The sequence below is a fragment of the Buteo buteo genome, chromosome 7 (genome assembly GCF_964188355.1).
Source record: "Buteo buteo chromosome 7, bButBut1.hap1.1, whole genome shotgun sequence".
Taxonomy (NCBI): Eukaryota; Metazoa; Chordata; class Aves; order Accipitriformes; family Accipitridae; genus Buteo; species Buteo buteo.
In genome coordinates this window covers 14,463,455-14,486,463 of record NC_134177.1, presented here as the reverse complement: position 1 = coordinate 14,486,463, position 23,009 = coordinate 14,463,455, and the positions used below count along the sequence as shown (strand labels likewise).

The 23,009-nt window shown below is 48.2% G+C and overlaps 1 protein-coding gene across 1 annotated transcript in view; it reads left to right on the top strand.

Moving 5' to 3' along the window:
- Positions 1-18,080: 18,080 nt before the first annotated feature.
- Positions 18,081-23,009, top strand: part of FGF12 (fibroblast growth factor 12) — a 236,912-nt gene continuing 231,983 nt past the window's right edge. Inside the window, exons 1-2 of the mRNA XM_075033244.1 lie at positions 18,081-18,157; positions 18,311-18,474. Of these exons, the coding sequence (XP_074889345.1) occupies positions 18,462-18,474 (13 nt within the window). The 5' untranslated portion in view covers positions 18,081-18,157; positions 18,311-18,461. The remainder of the gene's footprint in view (positions 18,158-18,310; positions 18,475-23,009) is intronic.

Here is a 23,009-nt window from a genome sequence, read left to right as displayed (position 1 = left end):
ATCAATAGTGGGAAATGCAGCGGCTGAAACTGCTAAGTGCAGCTCTAATGTTCCTTATGCAAATGTTAACACTCACCCAGAGAGCACACCTGCTCAAATGAGCAAAGAAACAAGATTGACTGCTCTATTTGCTAAATGAATCCCAATATTTCCTGGTGGGTTTTTTTTGTGGTTTGTATCTCTTACGAAAAAAAAAACCAATCAGTTGCTGAAACTGCAGAGGGTAGTACCAGCCAAAATTAAGAAAAGAACACCTCTCCTTTTTGGGCCAAACGTGTGTTGCCCACACACTCGAGGGCGGGTGGGCTATCCTGTGCTATTGCCAAGCACACCAGGGCACAGCTAGCTGGGTTCTGCCCCTCTCATCTGCTTAGTGCCTACTGATTCCTATCCTGATGCAGACCAAAGTGGACACACATGTCCCTGACTTGGCTCTCAGGCAGAACTAGTGCACGGGTGTTACATCCTTTGGTGTAGTTCCTGGGAACCCCATGTCCATCCAACCTTGTTATCCACCGACCAGCCTGAAGCTAGACCTGATTGCCCAAGTAGCTGAGCACCTGCTGCTCCCACCAGATTAACAGGAGCTGCATGTCCTCAGGAATGCCAGTGACTGGACCTGGAATTTCCTCATGCTAAAAGCCAATTCATTTGCTCTGAACACACAGCTGATACATGGAGCGAGACCACTGTTATGACAGGCAGGCCCTGAGGGTCTGGGATCACCTTCTTATTCCATCTGCAAGCTGGAGTAATTGCAGCAATGACTGAGCTTCATAGCAGTATTAACCTCCTTCCCCCTCTGCAATAGAGAGAAAAGTGGAATAGGAGGAGAAAAAAAACTTAGTTTTCTTATCTCTTTCTGCACAGTAACCCTGACCTTCGTGGCACACCTGGCCATTGCTGTCTGGGAAGGTTTACACTTACCACCTGGCCCCAGCACAGCTAATTGACTGCTCAGCAAGGCTGGGTACAGCAGCAGCCCAGGTGAGGGGCATGTGCGTTAGCAGCCATTTGGCAGAGCAAGGTTATAAAGAAGGAAAGGAGGCTACTAGGAAGGCTGGGCTGATGGGTCCCTGTGCTCTGAGGGATGATTGGATGGGGGCTGCGGTCAGAGGAACGTCAGTAATGGACTTAGAAGTAAGTAGGCCTTTATGTGGGACTAGTATAAACCTGTGCATAAAGTAAGAAGCAGCTCTGCGTCCTGGGTCTGGTCCCCTGAGGAGCTTTGGACAGACCCTGTGGTCACGACGGGGCTAGATCCTGGCTGTGAAATGGTGGAAAAGGTGATCCTGCCTTTCAGGGGATGTGTGTGTTCACCTTTCCATTTCCTCTTATCATTTAGACATAACAGTAAAGCTGCAAGCAAACTTGTGAGCTGACTAAGATGAAAGGCCAGGGTTTGCTTGTGTGTGCCAGGAGCTGGGGTGCCTAGAGAGCCTGAGGCAATGTTATGGGCATTTAAAGCTGCAAGTGTCCTGCTGGCAGCCTTTTCACTAGGAAAGGATCAAGGTAAAAAAACAAGGAGAAGTTGTTAGTGTGACCGCCTTGTAGATGTGCTATCTGGAGGAGTTTGTTTTGGGAATTGCTGAGCAGGAGAGATCTGCTTGATCTTGAAGGCAAGAAGCCTTGGAAATGCTGCTGGGCTCAGGTTGTCTGAAGCTGTTGGTTCCTTGTGTGATAACACTGCCTTGGCCAGCAATGCCCGCACGCATTCATCCCCAGGGAAGTACGCGGTCAGACTGTAAAGAAAGGACATATCCTGGCACACAGTCAGCTTTGTTTACTATTATCACTAGTAAACTGGACACCAGCAGGTATTTATCAGTGATTGTAAACCCTTGAGGTGTCACAGAGGGAAGGCAAAATGTTTCCTTGGCTTATGTAACAAATTGCTAGGAAGGGTGCATTCTTTTACGCTGTGAGTTGAGAGAGCATAAGCCTGCTAAGCTTTGCTGTCCATGTGCTTTGTATCTGTCCTATGGGGTGCTATGGTGGGTTAACCCTGGCTGGATGCCAGGTGCCCACCAAAGCTGTTCTTTCACTCCCCCTCCTCAGCTGGACAGGGGAGAGAAAAACATAACAAAGAGCTTGTGGGTTGAGATAAGGACAGGAGAGATCACTCGCCAATTACTGTCACGGGCAAAAACAGACTCAGCTTGGGGAAAATTAACTCAATTTATTACAAATCAACCAGAGTAAGGTAATGAGAAATAAAAGCAAATCTCAGAACACCTTCCCTCCACCCCTCCCTTCTTCCTGGGCACAACTTCACTCCCGGATTCCTTACAAACCCCCCTCAGTGCACAGGGGGACGGGGATGGGGTTTACGATCAGTTCATCACACGTTATTTTCTGCTGCTTAATCCTCCTCAGGGGGAGGACTCATCACGCTCTTCCCCTGCTCCAGCGTGGGGTCCCTCCCATGGGAGACAGTCCTCCACGAACTTCTCCAACATGGGTCCTTCCCACAGGCTGCAGTTCTTCATGAACTGCTCCAGCATGGGTCCTTTCCATGGTGTGCAGTCCTTCAGGAGCACACTGCTCCAGCGTGGGTCCCCCACAGGGTCACAAGTCCTGCCAGAAAACCTGCTCCAGCGTGGGCTCCTCTCTCCACAGGTCCTGCCAGGAGCCTGCTCCAGCACGGGCTTTCCACGGTGTCACAGCCTCCTTCGGGCACATCCCCCTGCTCCGGCGTGGGGTCCTCCACGGGCTGCAGGTGGAGATCTGCTCCCCCGTGGACCTCCCTGGGCTGCAGGGGGACAGCCTGCCTCACCGTGGTCTTCCCCACGGGCTGCAGGGGAATCTCCTCTCTGGCGCCTGGAGCATCTCCTCCCCCTCCTTCTGCACTGACCTTGGTGTCCACAGGGTTGTTTCTCTTACACATTCTCACTCTTCTCTCCAGCTGCCGTTGCTGTCTGTCCCAACTTTTTTTCCCCTCTTAAAAATGTTATCCCAGAGGCGTTACCACTATCACTGATTGGCTCAGCGTTGGCTGGTGGCGGGTCCATCTTAGAGCCAGCTGGTATGGGCTCTCTCTCCAACACAGGGGAAGCTTCCAGCAGCTTCTTACAGAAGCCACCCCTGTAACGCCCCTGCTACCAAAACCTTGCCCCACAAAGCCAACACAGGTGCTCACCTGAACACAGTCTAGGTGCAGGTATGCGTGAAGAGCCGTTTCTGCTATCGCTGGGTGCGTTGGGCTGCAGCACTGTTGGCCTTGCAGAGGGGTGCCTGCTCTGAAGCCAGGAGGGAGCCCAGCTGGGAAGACGGCCGAGCCTTCTGGGTCAAGCAATTCAGTAGCTTGGTTAGATCCTTACCTGAGGAATGTGTTGTCTGCGTGTTGACTTTGGATTATCCCTGCCTGAAATGCTTGCAGTAGTGACTTCACTGACCTGAACAGTATGAAAGTCATCAGCAGAGAGCACAGGTGTACTTTTTTAATGCTAATGCATGAGTGTCCCAGGCTGTGTTCTCAAAGTCCTTATTGCCTCCACAAAGTTTCCAGCTTGTTAAAAGAAGAAACTGTGCAACAATGTGCTCTCCAGTGTACCACTGCCAGTGAGTGCTTATCCAGTGCAGAATGATTTCACCCTATTGTGTTTTAAAGGTTATAATTCCTCACCATGCTACACCACCTCATTTCTCTACCTTTCTGAAGCAAGAAATATAGCCTGGAAAACCAATGTCCTGCTCTTGAGAAGGAGTATTGCTTAGACCACAATTTCTATCCCATTGTTATGTTGTTACAGCTCTGCTTGCCTGTGAGAGTAGCTGAGGGGTATGATTGTACTATCCACCTCTGCTGACCCTAGACATGGAGATGAGAGCAGTTGCTGCCTGATTTCTTAGTAAAGCCTTCATGGGAGCTGTCTTGAGGGAGAGCTTTCCTATGGGTATGTGACTTGTTAAAAGTGCAAACAAAACCCCAGAGAAGTAAAAATACCAAGTGCTGGGGAGGCTGGTTCTGTTGGTCCTGAAGTAAGAATTTCAGGCAGGTCTCTAAACCAGAGGTGGTAGGTGCACTGTCTTTGCTCTGTGCATAGCCTGATTAGCACATCAGTGGAAATAGGCAGAAGTCAGAGTTCTCAACTTCAGCGTTTTAATGACAGAGTATGAAAAGAAAAGCCACCACCTTCTTTCTCCTATACCTCCCACCTATGAGGCTCTAGCAGCTGCCTTGAGACATCTTTTTAGCAAATTTTTAATCTTCTGTATAGGTATTTCTCTTACCTACTGGTTTCCATCACAGGTGGTCAGAGTTTCTCTTTCCTGGATTCCAACTTCTGGATGAATCTGAAAATCTAATGGGAAGAGTGTTTCTTTATCTGCTCTTGTTTTACCTGGTGTGTATAAATGCATGATGAACAGTCTCACTATAAACGTGCTCACTCCTCAGTGTCTGACTCTAGCCAGCTGCTGTTCCTGTTTCCCATCCCTGATGCTCAGCAAATGAGGGCTGTTGATTTTGATATGGACACGGGCTAAATCAGCAGGGATGCTCCAGATCTTGTGGATTTTCATGATTGCTGAAGGATTTGGCTATTCTGGGTAACAAGTCATCATCTCTGGTGGGAGAGAAGATTGTTTCATGCAACCATTTATATTCTTGAAATGATAGTGCCCTTTTACCTTTGAGATCTTTAACAATGAAGAAAGATAGTATTGCATGACCTTGCTTTTGGCAGTGAGTATGAACTGATGGCAGCCAGCAACATTTTCATCTGTTCTCAGCTCTAACTTCTTCCTTCCTGGTCCTCCTCTCTCTGTTTGCCCTTGTAATTGGAGATAAGCTGAACCCACATAGTTAGGCAGCATCAGAAATGTAATCTAGACATCCCTTCTGTGAATCACATTTCTAACGTGCCCTTCAAACAGAAGTCAGATGCTACAGTCTATTTTCTGTGAGCTGCTTGGAAAAAATCTGAACTGTAACTATTGATAGATACATGTTTGAGGGACACCTGGAGGTGTCTGGTGTTCTCACAAAACCAGCACAATACTTCACTGAAAAGCAGCTTTGCTCCAGGACAGCTTTATCCTGTTCCTAAAAGGAGATCAAACTCTTCATGGGAGGGAAGGCAGGGGCCACCAGGGACTTTGATAAGGTGATGAAAGCCTCTAAGTGATTCAGTTTTTGAGCAGAACAGGAGTTCAGGCTGTGCAGGTCTGCAGAAGAGATTTTAAAATACCCTCTCATGCTGTCTGGGAACAATGGAGGACTTGGTGAAAGATCAGGTGCGTTTTCTGTCTTTGTGCCCTATCCAGGCCATTTTGCTGTTGAACAAAACCCTGCTTGCTGTGTGATGCAGCAGCTAGCCAAGGTTCAGGTTCCCAAAGCTGGGCCGCCTGCTCAGAGCATCGCCCCTACCTTCTGTTCCAGAATGACAAACTTGTAGAAACATGGGGAGAAAAGTCTCAGCTGAGGGGAAGAAAGAGTGGAGGTGAGCAATTACATGCAGATGATAGGCAAGAAATTCTGACAATTCTTTTGTTGGGATATTGAAGTCCTCCAAGAGCAAGATAATCCTTACTTCCTAATCCTATCCCTGTCCTTGGGATCTCCCTTTTGGGAGACCTCACGGCTGCCTACAAGGGCGTATGTTGTTTGGCTAAGGAAATGGAAAGTTTGGAGGAGGGTCACAGGAGGTATCCAGACCAAAAAGAGCTATTTGGACAATGCCATTGTTTTAAGACAGATGAAGCTGCACCTACCTGTTCCTGACAGATGGGTTGAGATCTTGAGGCTTTATTAAAAAACCAAAAGTGTAGATTCTGGAGCCTCTAAATACACAATGAGATGCTCAGATAAGTGATTGCTCTGAAATCCTGGTTGTGCTGGAACTGTGCAGAACCACAGCAGTTAACCAAACTATTGCATTTGAATGAAATTGTGTGTATTCCTTAGCCTTCCCCTCTGCCCAAGTCTCTTGGATGTTTGAATCCTTTAAGTGGTGGAAATGAGATGTAATGCTCTGGAATGCCCTGGCTGGGTGGTCAGTGAAATCCTGTGTTGTGAGGCCCAGTAATGCTGGGTTATCCAGATTAGACACTGCATCTGATTATCTTGCTGATAATCCTACCCTCAGTAATTTAATCAGGATGGGGATTGCAAGGCCAGGATCAGGCAGAAATAATGGGTGATTGCCCCCTTGCACATCTGTAGTACTTGGAACTCCTTGTTTGTGGCAATATCTGTAATGCATTTGAATAAATATACATGTGTGGTAGTGCTGTGTTGCCACTGGCATTGCAACTGGAGTCTCCTGATGATTTTTGCTGTTTGTAGGTGAGAAGTCAGTTATTTAGTGGCTTGGGGTGACACAGTTTCCTGCATTTGCTTTCTTTGAATTCTCACAAAGAGCGTGTGTGTGAAGGAACTGATATGTGATACCAGTTTAAACAAATTGGGATGGCAAAGAGAATGATCCAGTCCAGTAAGAAGAACAGATGCTGTTAACCTGCCTGTCAGAGGCAGGACTCCTTGCCTACTGTTACGGGAGAGCTGGGTGAAGCGATCCATGTCCTGGTCCCTTCTCTGGCTTTCCCAGTGTGGGTTGAGAATGAAGCTGTCTGGGCATGTGTTTGTAGAAGTGCTTAAAGGGGGACTGTGTTCATGCTATCTAATTTGGCCCAAAAGGCAGTGATTTAGACTGCCTGACACCTGGAGCACCAGGTCCTACAGAAAAACTGGTACCCAATGTATCCAGCTCCCCCAAACCTGAAACGAATTCAGACCTATTGTGAGACCCACCTAAACACGTGCACATGGGAATAAGAACTGCTAAAGGGAATTCTTCATGTGCTCTATGAACCTGACCCTAGTAACTCAGTAGAGTCTTATTCAAGGATGATTGGTAGTGCCTTAGGATTTGGGATGCATGCTGCAAGATACAGGCTAGAGGATAATGGGTGTGCTTGGAGCAGCTCCATGCATAGCTGAGTGTCACAATTTATGTTGGGCTTTTCCCACAGCGCATATATGTGATCTATTGGAAAGGCATTTGAGAAATGCTAATATGCTTAGAGGTATAAAATATATATCCTGTGCAGACCTGCAACTTTGAAGGGGCTGTTAAAATAAGCCTAGATTGTATATATTGATGGGGAGAAAACCGAGCTCGGCATTTCTTGTTCCAGCCAGGAGAGGGCAGAGGTTCATACACAACCACGTGTGGCCTCGGGAGGCTGCTGATATTTAATGATGGCATTTAATGGTCACTGCCAAGGGGCTGAGCACTTACAGCTGAGGTGGTGGTTCTCTCCTAGATCCTGACCCCGGAGGGAGCATGGGGCAGCTGTGAGACAGAGCAATGCTCAGCTGTGCCTGGGGAAGGAGGCTCACCTTAGTGCAGGGATGAGAAGGAGCTGAAAGCAAGGGAAGGAGGCATGAAAAAAAACCAAGGGAGAGAATGGGTGCTGCGGGAAGGGGAGGAATAGCAGATGGCAATGGCAAGCCTGGGTGCTGGGCAGGGAGATGAGAGCTTTCCTCTATGTGGCAAACACGGCTCGTGTCTGCGTGCAGATGCCAGAATTGCAATGCTTCGTGCATGTAGGAGGGCTGCAGCCAGGGAATGGGGGAGATGGCTTAGCTGGAGCTCACGGGCTGGATGGCTGCCTTGGGGAAGAGTCTGCACACACTGGCCCAGAGTGTTTCAGTTCAATGTGACTCCTACCTGGTGCTGTCCCCTTAGAGGTGGCACCCTGAGCACTGCATTGAGGATGTAATTTTGTTGCTTAGATATTCATGACATGGGGAATCTTCAGGATCAAGCGGTTAAGAGTTTCCAGCAAATGCTTTTGTTTTGGAGCTGTTTGCCAGTTGGTGCTTTCTTGGTGCTGGCAGGAAAACATCTTCCCACTGGAAAACAAGCCCATTGCTTTTCCCGCTTGCTGTCGCTACTGGCTTTTTTTTTTTTGCTGCCGCCAGTTGGCTGCACATCCCATCGCTTGGTGTTTCTGCTGCTCTCAGCCTTGACATTGCATCTTCTTGTTTCCTTGCTGTCTGCCCTTTTGCTATAGCTGATCCCCTGTCATCCTGAACCTCTTGCCTTCTCATCCCACTGCAATGTGGAGCTTGTTGATTCCTAGTCCTGATTCACTCCAGCCTTGGATTTCTCTGCTCCTGTTACTTGGAGGGTCTCAAACCCTATTGCCATGCTGACTGTGCTAAACTTTTCCAGTTTGCCACCTTGCTGACTAAATAGTTTTCTTTCTCTAGCTTTCTTGCTGGCATGGGATTCAGTCACAACTGGCTTCCTGCCACCTTGAGTCAGTCCAAACCTTCCTCCTCTGCCTTCATTTCTTTTTCTGACCAAAATCTCTTCTACTTCTAAGTTTAAAAAGAAATGCAAGATTATGTGCTCTCCTTTCTTGTCCTTGGCTCTTGGATGTGAGCGCAAGCACCTTCTCCCATCTCCCAGACTCCCTATATCTATTCCTATCCATGCTGTTATTCTCCCCCTTCAGCCCACCCTCTCTTCTGGCAGCTCTTCCTTACAAAACAAACTTGCTATTCAAGCCCCCACATGTTTCTCTAAATACAGCCCATCTCTGCACCTTGACTTGCAAAGTGACTTCATCAGTCAGCCCTTCTTTCCTCTCATGTCCTTACTCTTATTACCTGGGATGTTCCTCCTCTGTTCTTCCCTTTCCTCCCTAGACTGTCTTCCACAAAGTCCCTTGGAAGGGGCTGTTCTTCCCTTTGGCCTTTTCCAATCTAAATTTGTGAAAATGTCCCATATCACTCCGTCCCTGGGCTCTTTCTCTCCTCCCTTCACATCTTATCTGATTGATCTCAACCAAGCAGTAAATTGCTTTTGTGGATGCCTTGTCACTTCTCAATCTGAGAACAGGTGGAGACAGGTCTATCTTGAAGACCTCTGTGTGGATCCAGCTATCTGCTTCAGTCTAGAGCAGAGCTCTTCTGTTTCCCCTCACATCCAGTCCATTCCTGTTTCCTGCTTTTCCAGTGACAATGGACACTGCCATCAGGCCCCTAACCTGCATATCACTTGCCTTGGATATGTCACTGGATTCTCAGGTCACAGGTATTTTAATGCATACTACTGTGTAAGGTTCCCTCTTCCACACTGCACAAGCCCTCCCTGGCACCTCTTCCATTACTGACACAGGTTGGTTTTTTTCCCCCCCCTTGATGGGAGTGATCTCAGGCTCCTCCTGTCTATGCTGAAAATTGCTTCCAAGGCAGTCCTTTCCCTAGCTCAGAAAAATATCTCCTGGAGCTGGTGTTTCTGCAAAGCCAACTACTAATGCAGCAAAGACTGTAAAAAAAAATGCCCATGGACCTGTTTTCTTCTTCTCACCATTCATTCTCTGTGCAGCTGCTCCTCTGACAAGAGAGGAATGACCTCTTAGCACCATTTGCTAAAGCTGCTGCTTGGTTTTGGTATTTTAGTTTTGAAAGATAACCACTTTGACTAAGAAACAGAAATACCCTTTTACCTCGCCAGTCAGCTAAGAAGGTTCTAGAAATGCAGGGGAGGAAAGACTAATTTTATGTGCATTAGAAGATGAGATCCTCGGAAAGGGCAATAGTGGTTCCGTTCTGACCCTCCTGAAGCACATGGAGATCAGCTTTGGGCATGGCTGGGATGGGTAGTGGCAGGACTGTGCTCCTTGACGTAGCCCCTCAGCTGGCTATCATGCCAGCTCTTGTCTGCATGGCAGATGTGTGCAGCACTGACACAGCTAAAAAACTCTGCTAATTCCAGACCTTCTGGGCCAGAGCAGAATCTTCAAGGGCAAGGCTGGAAGATGGGCAGAGAAGCAAGTCTTTCTGATCCTGTCTAGGTGGTAAGTTGAGTGCTTTCTGGACTTGGTTCTTGAAAAGACCTCTGAAACTCAACCTGGACAGCTGTCCATCGTGGGAAAAACAATATTTAGTACTTGACATGTGTTGGGTTCTGTAGAATAAAGGAAGAATTTGCCCAGGAGCATGTGGCTCTTCCAACTTGGTGCTACATTTACTGCAGTCCATTTGAATATCTAACTGGCAGCAGGCTACAAATGCTGCCTATGATGTCAGTCTTGCTTCATCCTTTGCTGAAAGGTCTGCAAAAAGAGAAAGATGGAGAACTGCTGTAGAGTGAACAGGATTTTAGTAATTTGCTGGCTACCCAGATTCTTCCTTGAATCTCCACTATTTTCTAAGTTTGTATTTAACAGTCACTTGGAAGATGCCACTGCAATGTTTAGAAAATACTATAAGTTGCTATGTCTACTCCACCTATGGCAAGAAGGAGGGTTGTCCTTACCAGGTAGAGCTGAGCTACTTCTAAGGAGTCATGCTTTGAGAGTCTTGAGTTAAAGGTGTGTGGTTTGGTTGTGTGGATGGGTAACGCAGCTGAACTCCCCTGCACCTCGTGGCCATAGCTGCCAAGGCAGGAGCAAGCAAGAGCCTCCAACTGCTGTTCATCCTTTCAGGGTCAGGCATGCTGATTTTCATACTGTTTGTGTTGGTTGCAGCCCAAGCTTCTGGGATGGATATCAGTCAAGGAAAGCAAGGCTTAAAGAAATTGCTATTTATGTATATAAGCAAAGCAAACAAAGCAACCAAGATTTTTTATAAGCAAAACCTCAGCAGAGAAGAGCAGAGGCAGGCAGTATCTTGGCAGGCTTATTGAATAAGCCATTGAAGACTGCCTGGTGTCCAGCAGATCTGGGGACAGGTGGCAGGTCAAGTCCATTTCTGCATTCCGTGCTGACTGGAAACCAGGGTTCCCTGAGCTTTAAATTAGAGCCATCATGCATATTCTGGGCCTGACTGGTGCTTTCCTGTTGGTGCCAGACCCCTCTACCTCCAGGGGAAGTGTTATCCTTGCAGGTCAATCTAGGTTGCCACAAGGGTTAGTATTCTCACCACATAGTTGATATCCTACTTAAAGACACTGGAGCAGAAAGCAGCAGCATCTCCTCCTACTGCAGAGCTGCTGGAAGCTGGTGTGGGTCAAAATGGCTTTAGGGGTCACGCTTCACCCAAGCAAGGTAGAACTTAGAAAGTTCACTTCAGAGATCAAGTTTTTCCTACAGGCATGAAGAGCTGCCTCCTTAGCTTGCAGCCTTTCATGTCAGGGATGAAGGTGCTCTGTGGATGTTGTCTGTTCCTGTGGATTTGATTTGGGGCGTGGAACTGAGACAGCTTTTTTTTCTCAATTTCTCCCAGCAAAATGCATGAGTTTGTACTTCAGGTTAAGCATGTGAGTATTTTTTTTGCCCTTATCATGGCTGTTCAAGTGCTTAAGGTTTGTGTCGCTGCCTGATGTAACTGTCTAGTGTGGAGGTAGATAACTTCACACCTAAGGGTTGGTATTACCATCTTTACAACTCAGAGTGAGCTAGTTTAGTTAGGATTCCCCTCTGCTTTTGTCATGCTTCCTTCGTCACTCCTCTTCCCCTTATTTTCTATTATATATCTCAATTTTATTTGAATTTCACTTCTGTTCTCAATATTTTTCATTATATCTGCCAAGAGGAACTCAAGCTCTGAAATGGTCTGGTCAAATGGCTGTCAGTAGGGCTGGTATCAAGCAGCACTTATCTGCCTCTTGTATTTGGACAAACTCTGAGTTTCAGCTTGAATTATCACAGGAAGATCCAATTCTCTGAAACATGGGAAAGCTGCACTATGAATACACTGATGCTGATGGTCTTGGCTCTGCAAGTTTTATTGCATTTGTTATTTTCTAATGTTCAGGAAAACATAGCATTAAAATGAACAGGGTAAAGATAAACAAGTGGAAAAAATGTTGGAGCTGGATAGGAGATGATTCTTTGTGCCCAAGGCTCTGCTTGTCCCTTACTTCAGGAACACTGGAGCTGTCTGACATATGCTTAGGATTTTGGTGGGTGTCAGTTGGCATTGAATCACTGCCTTAGTGGGCATCTTGCAGGACTGTGGGGTCTGAGGGCAGAGTTCAGTGCTCTAGAAATGGCTCTTACATGGTAGGAATAAGGCAAAGAAATTGCCTCCTGGGATTTGGACCTTGGCAGAGGTCACTCTGCTATGATTTCTTGAAATAGCAGATAAAGAATATGAATGTTACACAGCCCTCGTGGCTGTAGAGTAGCGATGAGCTAATCATTTTTTGTTGTACGAAATAGGCATAGGCAAGTAGGATTTTAAGATAAATAGTCCATTCTTTGCAAGTATTTGAGCACCTGGCTCTTAGGAGGGCTGAGCTGCCAGCAGGAAGCTCCTTCCTGCCTCTGCCCTGTAAAGTTCTTTTTCCTTGTGTAAAGCATTCCAAATGCACGTAATTACCTTTTTTTAATCAGGTCAAAAAGGGGTTAGTGCTTAAGTAGCTCCATTCAGCATCTTATTTTCAAATTTTCTCTTTTACATGAAAGTCTTGAGCTTTTATAATGGTATAACAATCTGACTTCAAACATCTTCCTCCCTGCCCCTGCCTGCTGGAGGAGGTGACAAATTTATTTATAAACTGAATAACTAGAAGTCTGTGATGGGGCTCAGAGGGTCTGAGAGCTAGCCCTGAAAACACAAAGCATTTTGCCCAAGGACTGAGAACAACCTCCAGCTTCCGTGGACTTTGAGGAGCTCAGGGTGCTCAGTACCCCACAGAAAACTAAAACTGGGAGTTGAGCTGTGTGGGTCAGACCCAACTACCATTAAAGTCAATATCAAGACTCTTGTTAATGTAAATGGGTGTGTATGGATGTTTATGAAGTATAGTAGCAGAAGAAAGCTGGTGGCACTCCACCAGCCCAGTGCTGGTGCTCAGAAGGACCTTCCTCTGTGTCAATACAAGGATGGTTCCCTCAATCCATGATTTTCTTCCATAGTATTTTTTTACTTACTTGCAAGTAATTGCAAAACTACTCCCTTGTTTTGGTACTTTTGTGACTTTAGTGCTTTTTCCTTTATTAATATAATACTGACTGATTAATCTCAATGTTTGATCAATAATTTTATGTAATTAAACTGACTGTGCTTGCTCAAAGGTTGTGACTTGCTTTGGTCTTTATTACACACACCAGCTCCTAACGCACTTATGCTATGCTTCTAGCAACTACTTGGGTGATGTAAGAAAGTGACAGCAGTTGATGATGTAGTAGTTATTGTTTTTCTTGTCCATAATCAGAAGCTATGCCCATCATTCTCAGGGTGATGGATTACAGCTTGTAGAATGCCCTTTGTATTTTACCCTTCCTATATTATTAAAAACTTCTAGTCTCTGTTTACTCCCCTGTTCCCCCACTGTGTTCTTTACTTTTTCAGTAGTGTTAGAGGTCCTTCCTGCTGATGCTGTGTCATGGCCTACTTTCCTGGAACCTGCTGCTTTGGCTTGTGCTTATCTGAGCAGAGCTCATGGCACGTGGACATCTTCTGAGCATGGCGTGGTACAGAGCTGTTTTGTTTTCTGTCTTAAAGGAATCTGTTCCGCTGGCTAATAGCAGTTAGCTAATGATGAGCATTGGTTTTGGGGAATAGATGCTTCAGAGTCCGAAAAAGGACTTCTAGAAGCACTTTGAGTCCTGCTCCCCATTGCAGCTGGTTTCAAGGGGTGCACTGGTTTCAAGGGTAGACCCACACTGAACATCAAGGTTGGTAGTGATTCCTCCCCCTTGGTTAGAACTCAGGGCAGGTCCTTTTTGATTGGGCTGTTCATTGTCTTTAAGGAATACTGGTTTTAATTCTGGGCAGGACAAGTGCCTTTGTCACCTGCAGGGAGAGCAGCTCTGTCTCTAGCCAGGAAGTCTGATCTGGATGCTGAAGTTGGCTTCTGGGCAGTTTGGGAATAGGCTGAGACATTGGCACCTAGATTCACACTCCCTTGAACTCAAAGTGAAGAACTGAAGCTGGCTTGTGGCCAGTTTTGTGCGGAGCTTGGTACAGAAGCTAGGTCCCCTGGCCCTTGAGATCGTGCCTCCGTGCCTGGGTTTGTTGCCATTTTGGACGGTCATCACCAGAAACTGGCACTGAGCGGATGAAATCCCACCACTGGTGATCTGCTCCCTCCCGGCACATCCAGCCTCATGCAGAAGTGCCCCATGCAGACATGGCAGCATACACGTGGCTACAGGCACAACCTTGCAGGCTGGCTGGTGCCTCTGCCTTTGTGAATGGAGGTTCCCTCCAGAGAAGGAGGCACCGTGCCAGGGTAGCAGATGGGCAGGAGCAGCAGCAGCTGGGAGACCATGTATGATCATCACGTGGCTTACTGTATGCAGCAATGCCAAAATGGCCACTTGGCTTTATCATGCCTGTGCTCAGGGTTGCTCCTAAGCCAGCCGCTTCCAGAGGCGGGGTGTGGAAAGGGGGCAGGCAGCACTGACTGCAGCAGGCAGTGGGCTCTGCCCAGCATCCACCGTCAATGGGGGAAGCAGCAGGTTCCTCAAGGACTGGAGGCCTGGGTAATATTTCCATCTCTGTCCGGAGCACCACAGGAGAGCAGCCAAGCTGAGCCCTTGCTGTTCCCTCTCATCTGTACGGGCTGAGCTTTTCTCTGCCGAGTAAAAGCCTTACCTCCATATGCACCGTCCTGTTACAGCTGGGGAGAGCTCTACAGAGGATAGAGGGGGTAGCCCTCGGGACTGCTGTTGATGAAGTGAGTTGGTCTGGTGGGGTGGGCAGGTCTTCAGTAGTGCATGCTGGGCAAAAGGCCTGCTGGTCAAACAGCCACGCAGGTGGCTCTGAAGAAGCCCCGTGTTGGCAGCCCCACAGAAACCACTCAGGACTAGCATCAAGGGTGAATAACTGCCTTTCCCAAATACTCATCTCCTTGCCATGACTGGAGCCAAGGACACACTGAAGCATTATGAAGAAGAGGGTCTGCACAGGGTGGTTTGTGCTTGGACTGAGACACCTTCTTATTTGTACTGTGATTCCAGCTTACTCCCAAAGCTTGAAGATGGAAGGAGAACAGCTGACAAGTGAGGGAAGCACGCCTGGCAACCCTGTGGACTTGGTACAGGAGAGTGGTGCTTCAGAAGCTCTCCTTCCACTGCGCCTCAAAAGGTGTGCGTGGGAAGGAGTCCAGACTTGGCACATCAGCATCTCCCGAGTGCTGCAATGCCTTGTCTTACTGTGGTTTGGAGAACAACTTGATGCTTTACTGAGATGCCATTAATGTGTGTATCTTCATTTGATGTTTGTTACTTGCAAAACCACAGTAGACCCACATCTGACTTTCCTGAGGGGCTAGAGGAGAAACTGTGACCTAACTCAAGCTGGTCCCATCTTGCTTGATACTTCAATGCAGGATGCATAGTTGAAATCTAGAGTAGAGCACAGGCAATGTTATATTCCTTTCTCCTGATAAGTAGTTCGAAAGGTGACCTGTAAATGGCAAGGGAGGGAAGATATCCACTGGATATGCTCCCTTGAATTTGCTGCTTTTTATTGAGGAGAGAAGCCTTGAAGGGGCTTCATCTGTGTTCTGCATAGGGAGAGTCTTCTCTCTTCAAGCTGGCTTTTTATTTTAAGAACATATATCTTAAGGCCTTGAGATGGTTTCAGGATCTGGAAGGGAAATTCTCATGTCCCAGGTGTGACCCAGAAAGAGATCTGATAAGCTGTGATTGAAAATGAATGTGTGGATTGGTGGGTCTGGGTGTTTTGCTTGAACTATGTTCCTACGTGCTGTCACCTCAGAGGAAGAAATGCTTCAGCTCAAAAGCAAAACAAAAATTAACAGAAATGGCTTTTTGCCTTGCTCCCCAAGGGCAAACCCTCTGAACTCCTAATTCATGTCCTTCTTTGTTGAGAGGACCTCCACAAAGAAAACAAACCCTAGAAGAAAGCAACCTACCTTTACTAATGGGGAGCATGTTATGGCTGTCCCTTTCAGGACATATGAAATATTTTTCCAATGTTTGGGAAACTTGATCGTTGTGTATTCCCATGGCAGTGGGGCTCAGCCTGATGCCTGCAGCTAGAAACTGTTCCCCAGCTTCTGTGAAGCTGAATTATTGATGGCTGTTAGCTTACCAGGCAGTGCACAGCTTTGAAAGGAGTCTCGATTCCTTGGTCTAGTGCCTGGTATTACAAATAGTGCCTCAGATTACGTTTTTGGTAACTGGCCTGGCTGTACCTTAAAAGTTAGGGTGTTTTCTTTGCCCTCATTTCTTCCTGTTGAAAGTTGTTCTTGAACTTGGATGCCAGGAACCTTAATGTCCTCTGAGAGTTTGCCTGTTTCGTGGGTTTGGGTTTTTTTTTTTTCCCACGTGGTTTGGGTTCATTTTGGTTTTTTGCTTTTTTTTGTTTGTTTGTTTTTTCCCCTCCCTTATCTGTGGGAGTTGATAACTTGAGTCCAAGAGTTTTAAAAGAACTGGCTGAGGAGCTATTGAGCACTCTGGTGTATATTCTGATTGCATTTTGGAACATTTTTAAGGACTAATAGACCTCAAAAGAGTTATTGTTTTACTGCTTTTCAGAAAAAGCACACGGGTTGACCCTGGAAGTGCAGTCTGGTCAGTTTGGCATTGATGGTGGGTAAAAACATAGCAATGGGGAAATAGGATCCCACCAGTTGATGAAAGAAACTTGAGAAATGACAAATTTAATTCCAGCTCCTAGTCAAATCGTAAGGTCTAAGTCTGCTTTGTCAGTTCTCTAGTGCGTTTTGACTCAAAGCTTACCTACAATACCTGAATATTCAGTCCTGAAATAAAATAAAGCTAATGTTATTCTTCATGATAATGTAGAACTTAGTAAATGGGTAGGAGCCAGTTAGTATGTGAACTTTCCATGGTGGGTCTTCATCCAGCTGGGCTGTTCCTAGTTGCTTCTCAGGGGCATGTTCTTGCACTAATATGCCATCATCTTTAACTTAAGTGCCCTGCCACCTTGTGGGGCGGCAGCTGAGATTGGAGCAGGTGGTGTTCAGAACTGCCTGGACCATGTACTGAGGTGGGATCATGTGCGCAACGTCCACTTCCATAACCAAGTTCAGGGTTCTGCTTTGGGAGGGGGAAGCCTGTAGGCAGTGTCTGCAGGATGGGTTACAGTAGCTTAGAATAAGGAGCATTGGGAAGCCTATATAACCACTGACTGGTTTGCCAGTACTGGGCTGTAGGTGAGAAGGTGAATATAAACGCCAGGATGTGTGAAGAAACAGCAGGAGAGAGAAATTGCTGTTCCTGTATTTAGAAACTTAGGTAGTGCCAGAGCCATCTATCCTCTACGTGTGCAGCTCCCAGCACAGTGGATGCCTTGAGCTGCTTTTTCAGTAACACAAATCATAAAAATAAGGACAGAACTGGGTTTTACCATCCCCATCGTACCAAAGTTGAAGAATCTGGAAAAAAACTTAAGAGCTACAGGAATAATTCCAGTGCGGAGAAACTTCCTTACAGGGATGAACCTGAGGAGCTCAATCTGTGTTCTCCGAAGAAGTGACTTGATCTTGGTATGAATGTTTTATCAACTTCGCATTAGCAGGGGACCGCTTGTTTTATCAAGCGGTGAAAAGGAGAACAAAATACCCCCGTGGCTGGCTGCAAAAGCAGAAAAGCACAAACTAGCCATGAGGCGGATGTTTTATGAATCAGCATTAATTAATCTTGAAACAACATACCCGGAGAAGGCCTGAACCCGAGAGCGGGCATCTCCGAAGAGACGCTCTCCGCGTCTGCGGGTGTCGTGGGCTCGCTCTGGCTTACGTGCCGCGGGGAGGCGAGCTAGGGTGAGCGGGGCGAGCCCTCTGACCCCACCAACTCGAGCGCTGCGGTCCGGGGGCTTGCCTCGGCCCACGTGCCACGCACGCATCCCCTGCGGAAACCCTCGGACGCGTTCTTGGGCTGCGCGGATGCCACCTCGGCGTTACCCACCCGGGGAACCCATCCCCGTGGCCGGCTCGGGGAGGAGGACCCGGACTCCTCCAGCAGGACTCCCACCGTCAATAAAGCGGGGTGCTTGCGCCCGCGTTGCGTAACCCCGCGCTCCCCGGTGGAGGGGAGCGGGGCGGCGGCCGGCCCGGCGCTGGGCGCCGCTCCTCCTCCGCGCCCCGCGGAGCCCGCAGCCGGGGGGCCCCGGCGGTGCCGCGGTGCGGGCCGCGGAGGCGGGGCGCGGGCGGGGCGCGCATGCGGGCGGTGCCAGGCAGCGCGGCGGGGCCGCGGAGCCACTCGCCCCCGCAGCCAGCGCTCACGCCAGGGACGAGCTGCCGCCGGCGCCCAGGTAAACGCGGCTCCCCCCGCGGCTGCGCGCCCGCTCCGCGCCGCTTCCCCCCGCGGCGGGGAGGGGGTGCGGGTGGGGGGGGGTGTAGGGAGGAGGAGGGGGGGGGGCGGCGGCTGACGCCGTCTCCCGCGGGGGTTGCTTGCTTGCTTGCAGCTCCGAGGCTGTTGACGGCGCCGTCCCCACCGCGGAGCCAGGCAGCGGCGGCCGGCTCTGCCCGCCGGGTTTCTGGGGGCTGTCGGCTGAGGAGGGGAGCGCGTCTTCCGGCAACTTCCCGGCAACTTCCCGGCGCTCGCAAGGCTCCGCGATGGAAGGGAAAGGTGGGTCGCGGGGGAGGGGAGGAGGAGAGAGGGGAGGGAGGGGGGGGGGCGGGCGGCGAAAGGACCGCAGTGGCCGGGCCGGGTGCGCGGCGCGGCACGGCCCGGGAGCAGCCGTGCCGTGCCGTACCGTGCCGTGCCGTGCTGTGCCGCTGTGGTAGGTCCATTGCAGCACCGGCAGGGAAGCGGGCTCGGGGAGGCGCTTCCCTTCCCACTCCAGCGGGTGGTATTCGGTCAGCTGCGTAGCGGAGTGTGGGGAAGGGTGGGTTGGGGTTTGGGGCTCGTTTGGGGTTTTTTTTTTTTTCAATTTATTTATTTCCCCGTAGGGCGAGACAGATGTTAGTTGGGGATCTGTTTTCTTAATGCTAAGGATTTGCATAATAAATGGGAGGTCTGTCCCGTGTTTTTTAGTCGGTCGGCGATGGGGAGGTTTTTAAGAGATGAAAAGCATTTCATAATTAGAATGGCTTTTAAAAAAAAATCTCGATTTTCTTCTGAAACGGGAAGAACAGGGCTGTAGAGCTCTGCCCTCATTACGTTGCATATTTAACACATTGGAACATCCTGATAAATTGGGAGAAAAGCAATGAGTATTGTGCTATTGATCTATCCACCCTAGAAAGAGGAAATCATTAAATATTGCCTGCCCAGCTTGTGTGTTTGCATACAAAGAGACATATATCTAATCCAAATATATCCCTTCGTGTTGGGCAGATATATTTTGGCTCCACACGTAGCTATGTAGTCCTGCACGATTATTTACCTATCTACCTCTACAATTGCATCAGACATCACACATTCAACTGGTACGTGAACTCAAAATCTGTAAATGTTAATTGCCGATGAAATACTGATGGTAAAGCAGTCCGCGCAGCGGAAAGGCTAGTTGCCATTCCCACCTAACCCTAGCTGCCAGCTCTCCTCTATAACACAAATCTGGTAGCTGTTTAATTGATAGAGATCAAAGCAGTGGGAGAATATGGACTATAATAATTCAAGGAAAATGATGGTAGACTTGTATAACACAATACTACATACCTTCCAGGGAGCCGAGAGAGCTATATTTAAACCTGAGGTTTATTTTTGTAACTATCTTGTCAATCAGGGCTATAGTTCTCCTGTGTGGGAATATCTGATTATATGCTGATTAAGGAAGGAAGCTATTTCAATCATATGGAGGCAGTCCTATAAAGTACAGTTTCTTGTGGGCAGTGAACAGAATTACCAGGGCTTAAGGACAGGTAAGTACCTTTTTTGAAAAAGTGTATCTGCAAAGACTTGGCTTAGATTAAAAGCTCACAGCAGTCCTGTTAGCCTTGACTTTTTTTTTTTTTTTTTTGGCTATCCACACTGTTTTCACAGTTAACCTGAGATGTGACACCTTTACCTTTTTGCATGCCCTACTGGTACATGTCTCGATGTGAAACAAATAGACTGTGACTTTAGTATAACATTATGTGCCTTGTCATGCACTACACAAGCAGACGAAAGGCTCTCCGTGGAACTTCTGATGGAGCTCATGTAGCTGGAGTTGTGTAGGGGGCAGAAAGGTAACATCTGCGATAAAGTAAAAGAAAAAGGGTCCAGCTAGCTGGTGGCAAAAGCAGCACGCACCTGAGAGAGGGTTACCCGATTCCTATCTTGTGCAAACAGATAGCGGCTGTTACAATGCAGTCGCTGCTGGAGTCGGCAATGAGCAGGTGAACAAGGAAGCCTTTTGGGCCACCGGTACTTGTGTTAATTAGTTGCAAGACAGGCTCCGCAGCAGTTCACGTTCCCAGGCTCTTGGCTTTGGTGGAAGGGTTATCAGGCGGTGAGACAACCCCAGGAGTCACTATTCTGTTATCTTTTGCAAAAAATTCTCAGCAGTTTGCTCTTAGCAGAGTTTTTCCTTGATGGGGTAGAGGTAGGGAACAAATACTCTCTGGGTTTCCTCTATCTGTGCAGAAAAAAGGGCTGTTCGGAGCAAACCCAGCAGAAAACAGGGCACCAGAATGGGACAGGTCCAAAGTAGAGATGACCTTAAAGGAAATACACAAGCAACTTTGGCATCTCAATGGGAAAATGAGAAGGCAGAAGTCCTCTGTTCACGGCAGGGACCCAGCTGTGTTGGTACTGAAGTAATTCTTGAAACTCGCTTAGTGTTGGAGTAGCGTGAGAAGGCCTGTGGTGCACAGATCTAACAGACTAATTTTGTGTACGTGTATAGTGAGGCACAATGCAGGATGTCTCCCCAGAGCGGAGGTACGAGGCAGCCTAAACCCTTCACATCTTTAGCTTTTGTGACTAATCCTAGATGGACTTGCAACTGCATTGCCTTACTAGGGACTTGTTTACGTTTTATTTTCATTACTAACCAAGCCTCTGCATTGCAAGTCCTGTGTTATGAGATTGCTGCTTGTATACAGTGTTTCTCTGAAGTCATCGCTTGCTTTTTAAATGCTTCCTCCTGCAGCCCTTCTCCCACCCCTCCAGTCTTCCTCGGTGCAAATCTTGGAACATTTCAAACTCAGCGTTATGCAGATACTGGGGAAGAGTGTGTGCTATATTAAGCAACATAAAGTCTGTTTAAGAAAACCTACCTTCTGGTTCCTGAATTCAGCTGTCCCTGGTGACTGCTGTGGACGTTTCTGCCTACCATTTGCCATCCCAGGACAACTTGGTTGTCTGAATGTGGCCGGTGCTGATGCTTTGCAAAGCCTGCAGTCCTCTGTTAAAAAAAAACAAAACAAAACAACCAAAAAACAAAAACAAAAAAAACCCTCCCAAACAAACCAGAACAAAAAAAAAACCCAAACGGCTAAAGGCCCATCTTTGTTGCTGCTCAGAGCAACCATAATGGATTGCACTGGTTGGACTTGTTCATGAGAATGAGGAGAGAAGGACATATCCTAGTTTTTGTGCAGGGGGGTGCAGGACTAAGGACTTCACTGTTGTTGGGACTGTTGCAGTAAGAGTGGAAGCAAGAGAGTCCTGGTGTGGGCTGAGGAGGAGGTGGTGGTGCAGCCTGTGCCTCCTTCCAACAGTCAAACCTGGCTAGAGACAAACATCTCTATCTCCTCCAGACTCCTAAAAGATAAATAATTGTAGCATTCTGTGGATCTACAATGTTACCAACACATCTTGGTGGTCTAAAAGTAACATTTGGCCTCATCTAACTTGCAGCTTCTTCCACTTGCTCTGTTCTGCGCATTCACTGTCTCCAAACCTTTTCCAGCAGTGAGAAGCCTAGAAGTTGTAGCTGCTCCCAAAGCTCATTAGGCGATGGGGGAAGGGAGGGCATCGTGGATGAGGACTCTCTTTTGCATCCGCTACCTGATCCCTGTTCGCTGAATCTCGCCGCTACAGCAGTTCCTGTAGGCTGCAGCAGTAAGCGATACCACACCAGGCATCCCAGGAGCTGGGCTTTGCCAAAGCTAACAACAGTTAATGTGGAGGTTAAAGAATACTTGGTCATTTGCCAGATTCTTCAGTCACAGTTAGAAAGACGCTTAGCAGCGGAAGGAACGTCACACAGTGATGTTCAGACTCGGAGGCTGGGAAAGAAATCAGCCAAGCAAGAGTCAAGCTGCACAGTGTGGAACGGATCCCTGATCTTCTGGATGGAGCGGAGAGGGACGGCAGGCTAGCCTTGCTGCAGGGAAGGTGCTATATACCCTTCTCTGTAGTCCTGAAGACACAGGGAAATCCCTTTCTGGCAGTGAGGCAGAAAAGACATATTACTACTTCTATCTTGTCTGAGGTGAGGATTGGGAACTTGATGTGTCAATGCTGCATGGGAGGCAGGGGCGTGCTGCCTGCTGGGCCCTTCTGCAAGGGCTCAGCCGGTTCTTGATGCTTTCTGCTCTCCCTGGAGGTCAGTGCTGGGCACTGGTGGCCCTGGTGAGGTTCCACTGCCTGGAGGTGGGGCAGGCTGCTGACAGCACAGGATGCATGCTGTTAGCTGGGAGATACAGTGGGACTTGTTCTTGTCAGCTGGTCTACTGGGACAGCAAAACTAAAGCACGTTGTTGGCTGCCCCGCTGAGATCTGGAGGTGCTCTTGGTCAGTGCTGGGCCATGGTCCTCCTCTGTTGGATAACAGTGTCAGGTTGGGAGACATCCTCCATGCAGTGGGTCTTCCCTCAGGAACACCATCCTCGTGCTGAGAAGACTGTGTGGTAGAAGCCAGGGGACCTGGCCTTACAGCTCTCTTCTGCTGGAGAGTACCAAAGCAGCAGGGCTTTGGGGAGATGTCTGCAAAGGACATCTCTGCAGAGTGGCTGTCCCAGGCAGATGCTGCCACAGTAGTGCTATCTGAGTCATGTTCTCTTTCCAGTCACAAAGGCTGGGAGCAGGCTTTTTGCTTTTGCAGAAAAGCCACAATGCTGCTGTTCATAGACATGCAATGTTCAGGCCTTTAAATGAGGTCCTGTAAAACAGCAGTAAGATCCAGGTTGCCTAGGGCACAGAGTTGCCCTTCTTGAGACTGGCGAACAGGTCTGAGCTCTTTGCATCTTCCTTTCTTGTGGATACGCGAGTGGGTAGGGTGGTTTGATC